Source organism: Mercenaria mercenaria, unplaced genomic scaffold (assembly GCF_021730395.1).
Source record: "Mercenaria mercenaria strain notata unplaced genomic scaffold, MADL_Memer_1 contig_3119, whole genome shotgun sequence".
In the NCBI taxonomy this organism is placed as follows: Eukaryota; Metazoa; Mollusca; class Bivalvia; order Venerida; family Veneridae; genus Mercenaria; species Mercenaria mercenaria.
The window spans coordinates 21,662-29,415 of NW_026461230.1; the positions used below are offsets into that span (position 1 = coordinate 21,662).

The 7,754-nt window shown below is 35.7% G+C and overlaps 1 protein-coding gene across 1 annotated transcript; it reads left to right on the plus strand.

The window, feature by feature from the left end:
* Positions 1-465: 465 nt before the first annotated feature.
* Positions 466-5,991, plus strand: LOC128552751 (uncharacterized; the record flags this gene model as incomplete). Its single annotated transcript, XM_053533807.1, has 4 exons — positions 466-1,106; positions 1,312-1,365; positions 4,895-5,380; positions 5,938-5,991. Coding segments are annotated over exons 1-4 (1,213 nt in total), but the record flags the coding sequence as incomplete, so codon positions are not given.
* Between the last annotated feature and the right edge of the window lie 1,763 nt (positions 5,992-7,754).

Genomic DNA, 7,754 nt, shown 5'->3' on the forward strand with positions numbered 1-7,754 from the left:
TGTAGACGATAAAATAAAACCAGTACTGTTACGTTCTTTTTTTGTCATTGTATCGTCATGACGTATTTCCTGTTAAGGACGTTAATTTCCCGCGCTGTGTTTAATACGCTATTGTAAGAAAACAATTACCATAAGAAAGTAATTCGGTTGATTTTAGTTTTACCATTAATTGTTGAAAATAGCATGCAAGAAAATCATCCTATCACTGTTTGATAGGGATATCCGGCTCTCGGATAACTGTTTACGCAGTAACTCGGCATAACCTCATTACCACCTAAACCGTGACAGTCAAGCCGGATAGTCCCATCTGCACCTACAACTAGTGAGAGAATCTTTTAGTCGTATAAATTTGATGTGTTTTCAGTTGTTGTTATTCTGAATTTGAAGATATTGAATGATTCTTCCACGCTCATTTTACACACGCTATTATTTTATTAACCTTTGTCCTTGAATATTTTCAGGTCCTGGATATTACGTAGAATAAACAATGTCAAGTAAAGACAAAGACTTCCGGTTGGTCACACTAGTTGTAGACGTCTGTCCCTTACCACTCAGAGAATTGTTTCTCAAATATGCTAAGTCTGATCCTGGTCCAGGTGTGCCCTACAGTAGTCTCGACAACTACATGCTTTTTCGCAAACAAGATGTTGAAAACTTAATGAAGTTGCGCCCAAAAACGATCAGAAAAGACCAATTTGACATGATATATCCAAAGGCCAACGAAGTAGAATGGGATGTAAGCCTACTGTCTGCGCTTTTGCTGGGACTGTTTGGCACGAAGGTCCAGGGCACAGAAGAAAGCTTAATCAGAATTATTCGGGAGACCCGTAACAAACTCCAACACAAACCTGGAAGTTTGACTACCACTGATACGGTTTTTGACACAACCTGGAAGGAAATAGAAACAGCGATAACGTCACTAGCCCTGAATGTAGGTGGACCAACTTACGAGGCAGAAATTAAAAACCGCATTGATGAAACAAGAGTAAACAATCTTCCCAAACTAGGTGATACACTGAAGAGCTGGTATGAAAATACTTTACACAGTATAAGCGAAACTTACCGTATACTTGAGGCGACCACTGAAAAGCGCGAAACTAAAACAGGTAATTTAAAATAGAACTTACACATTAGGTATATTTTATGAGTTCACTGATTTTACATTTTAAATGACATTCATTTTTATGACCTCTCTGGTAGGCTTGTTATCAACATTTTAGGTAAACAAAATTATTAGAACTCTGTAATAATGTATAATAAGTACGTAGAAGCGATTCTTATGAGTAACAGTAAGCACGTATGTTATTGCAGGTCACACGAGTAAAAGGATGAAAACAGTGGATACAATCCTCCAGAAACTTCGAGGTAAACTATTTTATGGTTTCGTCAGACAACCCAATTTTATAAACTTTTTGTTGTAAAAGTTTTCATTATGCAAAAACTTGACTCATGCTGAATTTTGAGATTATCACGTCTCTCTTTCATGGGAGACGTATTGATTTTGGCTCCTGAAGATCTATATACTAAAATTGCAGATCGCATCGTTGCCTACGACGAGGATAAACTGTTGAATTTGAAAGTATTTTTTTATTTTCGGGTGTATGACGAGCATTATTCACTGGAACATGGCCAGTTTACTGTTTGGAAAGATGATGAAAATTTATATAGTCGATTGGCAAAATCTTTTAACGAGTTAAGGTTCGCAACGTCAATCATTTCTGCACTGACCGTCAAACAGTAACGTTTTATCATTTACCTGTTGTCTGATTCACATATTCCACAACATGTTTTTGTCCATTTCCCTTCTTATTTAACATGAATGTTTTGGTTTTTTTATATATTTTTAAAAAAACTTTTATTTTTTGCGACGGCCATCTCAGTTTATGCAAATTAAGATATTCTTACAGTAAAACTGATGGATAATAGATAGCCTACTTATTTTTTCAAACGTTCCTCGTATTTCGAATGGTATATCGCATAAATTATGGTGGCTGATTTCTGCCCTTTCGTGTGTTCATGTCGGCGTGTCGAAATGTCGAAGACACAAAAATACGAAAGGTCGAAAACTGCTTATTTGTCGTGTGTTCATCTTTCGAGTCGAATACACGAAGTAACGAAACATTGAAGGCGAAATAACGCGAAATTTCAGAGGCGAACGTACGAACTATTGTATTGATTACTTTTCGTGTTGGCGGGTATCAAAACTTCGTGTTATCGCCCTTCTTTTGTCGTGTCTACGTGTAGTCGCCTCGAAAGACGAAAGGCGAACACACGAGAAATAAGCAGTTTTCGACCTTTCGTTACTTCGACCCGCCGACACGAACACATGACAAATGTGCAATTTCGTCCTTCCGTGTATTCGCCTTCCGGTAGGCATGCGCATAACTATTACACGTAGGCCTATGCTGCTGAATGAATATGCTATCTAAATGTGTTTTACCATTTATGAAATAATATTTGTCCAAAAACGAAAGATAATGATTTATATCCCATAAAAGATGTCATTGTGTAGATATTTTATCACTAGTATAAAGTTTGTACATACATAAAACTTCTGCCAGTCGTATGGGGCATATCATTACGCCGACCTGAACTTTGAATGCTATTTAGATAATGTGTTTTATCATTTATACAAAAGATCTCAATTTATTATAGAAAATGTTTCATATGCAATAAAACTTGTCACTCTTCAAGTATTTCAGGCCCCAATTTCACGAAAAAACTTAATTCTAACACGATCTGATTCATTTTCCTATTAAACAAAGAAGGCGGAAAACAGTGAATTATTATACAACAAATCACTGTTCTGACGTCACAATTATTACGTCATGGCGTCAAATGGCATAGCGGCGCGCTGGAAAAAAAAACGATAAAAACGGGCAAATATTTAATGAATGTCGTCAAGGATGTATTTAAAAATCCTTGGTATCGTGTTAGAATCGAAATAATATATCTCATTTAGTGATTTGCTCCGCCCTCGTGGTATAATTCCTTCGCATCTGAACTCCAAACAATGATTTATTCAACGACAAATCGCTGGATGAGATATATTATTTCTTAAGTAATTACATAGTTAAGTCTGTTATTTTAGAATCATGTTATTGCTTAAGCTATTGTTATTTAATGTTGATTTTTTTCTATACCAATGTACTTAGATTTATAGCTAAATTAAACTATGGTTAGTAGTATTTGTCTGCTGTACTTATTTCAGTCACGCAAAAATGATATTTCTATTTAAGCATTTTATAACGAACTTAAGTATTTGCTTAGGTATATTTCTTATTTTTATCCTTCATTTTCTGTAATATTCAGAACTGTTGTGTTTTGATCTATGAAATAGTCATGTACGGGTCTGATATAGACGAAAAAGTCAACATTGAAGACACATAAAGGGCAAAAATAAGCATTTCAAATAACAGACTTAGCTAAGCAATTACTTAAGTTGTTTCGTGAAATTGGGGCCAGTTCTATGAGGTATGTGAAGTTATGATTTTGCTTAGTATAAGACAAGAATAAATTTTCTCGAAAAAAGCAAAATGCTATTCGACACAAATACAGTATGGTAATAGATCATATATGTGAAAAATCTGGTTTGTAATTTAGTGCCTATGATTCGGCTCTCCATTATCACAAAAACTCAGGCGACACGAAGCGTGAAAAAAGTATGAAATCAACAAAAATTGAAGTTTCTGACCTCATATGCCTAATCTGAGGATATCTGATGATTTTTGTGATAACTAAACTGTTATAAAGTAACGAATATCAAAATTATTTACTTCAAATCCTGCTTACGGGGACATAATTGACAAAACAATTCATCAGGAAAGGGGTTGCGCACCGGGAATGGTGTTGCTCGCATACATCATAATGTATATAATTTATACGCGCAACTCCATTCCCGGGGCGCAACCCCATTCCCGATTACTTTTTGCCAAATTTTCTCCCAAAAGCAACATTTCATTCAAGTGTATGTAATATTCATGACTGTTTTACACGTGTTTGATCATTAAAAGCGTCACATTTCCAGAAAGAAGGCACAAGAGCTAGAAAATTTGCATTTTTCATGATTCCATGCTTTTTTGACAGCTCGAGCCAGCAGAGATTTCGTGATAACAGAGCTGATTCTTAAATTAATTGGTTCGTATTTCACACATATGATCTTTATTCATTTTTGTGTCGAATAGCGTTTTGATTTTTTTCGAAAGCACTCGTAAATGTGTCATTATTTACAAAAACAAAAACCCACCTACCTCGATTTTGTATAGATCTACATTAATGCGCAACACCAGCACCGGAAGTCGCGCAACCCATTTTTAGCGTATTCCCAGTGGGAATAGGATTTCGCGTTTACCACCCGTGATTTTCGACATTTTATAAATTATGCAACAAAAGTAGAGTTTTGCACATGAAATAAAAAGAAAATTTGTTTGTGTCAGTGAAATATCAATTTTATTTCACCCGTGAGCACCAAAAAAGTCATTTATCAAATATCATTTTTTGATGCTCACTTGTGAAATAAAATAGGCCTAGTCTCTTGTAATTCTATACAGAATGTCCATTTACCTGTTTGATATGTGTTATTTTATGATTGTTTATTTGTGTAAAATGTAAATGGATGAGGCTATAATAAATTATCTATGGATTTTGCCGACAACCATCATGTTGTTTGTTCGCCTTTATAACCTTGTGCGTTTTTTCTTCTGTCCTGAATCACAAATTATTTCCAGCAAAGGTTAGGCCTGATATATAAAATAAACAAATATTCATCTGATCTCAACAGACTTTTCGAGTCTTCTGATCCAAATAGATCTCATACGTTCACTATGTGATGGGCAGTTATGTAATTGCGGTAAAAAGGAAAATGCTTTTCTGATTATAGAAATTATATTTCCAGAGCAGTTCGCCCAGACGTTTTATCGTGAGCTTCCTGATGACTACGCCCAACCTAATGAAGCTTCAACAATTCGCCAAAATCTCACGCACGACCACCATGTAACCATTTGCGGCTATGAAAAAAGCAAATACCTGGCTTGTGCTCTTTCGGTTATTGCTGATCTAGACTACGATAGGTCAAGATGTGTTGAAATGACAAAGCCGGGAGATTGGAGACATGTTGACCCTGAAGAAGTAGACCTGATTCTATATCACGATCCGTTTTCTCTGTCTGTGACGGAAAAGAAAAGAGAATTATTTGATGTTTTCCAAGCATTGATGGACGTCTCAACTACATCTGACGACCAAGCAAGAATAGATGTTGTTATTGTCACGGAAAGGTGCAAACTTGAAGAAAACGGTGATTTCAAATGCCACGATATTTTCGAAAACATGGTTGTCCTTTACGAACCGACAAATGAAAAAGAACCTGTGGATCTTGCAAAACGTGAGGATAAAACTTTCGTTTTAAAAATAATTAGTGATTGCATTTATTTTTTTATCGGTTTTTATTGCAGCTTTAAATGTTTTGGTACAAGTACATGGATTTAGTGTTGTTATATTCTCTTTAATTTAAGGATCACTGAGGTCATTCAGTTTTACTGTAATTAGAGTTTCACTTAAGCCAGTGCTTCTGGACATAAGAGATGTGGCACAGATCATTACTTTATGAATAGACTAGGGTCAAACAGTGTGTATGCCAATGGTTTTCGTAGTTGCGTTCCATGTTTCAAAATGATCTTTCTTATGGATTTTATAAACCATCACAACTATTTTTGTAGCCGTGATGTGGATGTAAACCATCTCCCCGTGGTTAAATTAAGCGTAGTTATATTTTCTGGTCCTATAGGATCATTTACGTCTACGCAGATTTACTTTAATAAGGTTCCTGTTTTATTTTGCTAAAATTTCGTTCTATATTTTAAATTCAGTATATCAATTATATTATTAAATGCTAGTTTGACTCCCTGTCCAATTATGATATACAGTTTTCCTTTTTTTCAGACCAGATACATTACAAGAGAACACAAAAAGACAGCGTTCTCAGAAATATGATAGGTTTGTATATTCCTTTAATTAAGCGTATGATGACATTTCTGTATGTAGGATTCGTGTAATTGTTGTAACTTACATATATTTTTTTTCGATATTGTACCTCACATCGAAAGTGTACGTCGGTCGTTACCCTTTGTGTAGGTGCATAACTGCTACCTTCCTACTGTTGGAAAACGGCGTTAAACCAAAAACAAACAAACAAACAAAGCCTTCCTGTATAATTTAAATTTATCTGGTAAACTGTAGCATTGATAAAACTATGTTAAACACAAGACATAGACTGCAATTCATGCCAGTTTTGTTTGTTGGGTCTTCAGTAATACCAAACACATCTTTAGGTCAAATAGCGACTTTCTAGCTTTGATTGGCCTAATCATAAGCGCTTTAGTAGAGGTTAACTACTTGATGGCTTCCTCACATGAAAGAGTTCTACTCTCAAAAGCAAGCGATTACGAGTCCGTGACATTAACCACTCGATTATCAAGGTTTCAGGGACCTAAATAGGGGCGTAAATATTACAAATAATATTGATGTGTCGAGCGTGAGAAGTGGTTCCATAGCTCCAAGGTCAAGACCATACTCAGAGACCAAAGGCTTACCAAGTCCGCTAGGTGAATTGTCAGTAACTAATTTGAATTGTTATCAATTAATTAAGAGGTTCTTATACACCGCGTCCAATCTTTACATGAAACAAGAGGACCATGATGGTCCTGAATCGCTCACCTCTTCCCACATGACCCAGTTTTGAGTATGACGTTGTTTTTTCTATTATTTGACATAGTGACCTAGTTTTTGAGCTCATGTGACCCAGTTTTGAACTTGACCTAGATATCATCAAGATAAAAAATCTGACCAATTTTCATGAAGATCCATTGAAAAATATGGTCTCTAGAGAGGTCACAAGGTTTTTCTATTATTTGACCTATTGACCTAGTTTTTTAAGGCACGTGACCCAGTTTCAAACTAGACCTAGATATCATCAAGGTGAATGTTCTGACCAATTTCCATGAAGATCTTGTGAAATATATGGCCTTTAGAAAGGTCACAAGGTTTTTCTATTTTTAGACCTACTGACCTAGTTTTTGACCGCACATGACCCAGTTTCGAACTTGACCTAGATCTCATCAAGATGAACATTCAGACCAACTTTCATACAGATCCCATGAAAAATATGGCCTTTAGAGAGGTCACAAGGTTTTTCTATTATTTGACTTACTGACCTAGTTTTTGAAGGCACGTGACCCACTTTCGAACTTGACCTAGATATTATCAAAGTGAACATTCTGACCAATTTTCATGAAGATTTCATGAAATATATGGCCTCTAGAGAGGTCACAAGGTTTTTCTATTTTTAGACCTACTGACCTAGTTTTTGACCGCACGTGACCCAGTTTCGAACTTGACCTAGATATCATCAAGATGAATATTCAGACCAACTTTCATACAGATCCCATGAAAAATATGGCCTTTAGAGAGGTCACAAGGTTTTTCTATTATTTGACCTACTGACCTAGTTTTTGATGGCACGTGACCCAGTTTCGAACTTGACCTAGATATCATCAAGATGAACGTTCTGACCAATTTTCATGAAGATCTTGGTAAATATATGGCCTTTAGAAAGGTCACAAGGTTTTTCTATTTTTAGACCTACTGACCTAGTTTTTGACCGCACGTGACCCAGTTTCGAACTCGACCTAGATATCATCAAGATGAATATTCAGACCAACTTTCATACAGATCCCTTGAAAAATATGGCCTTTAGAGAG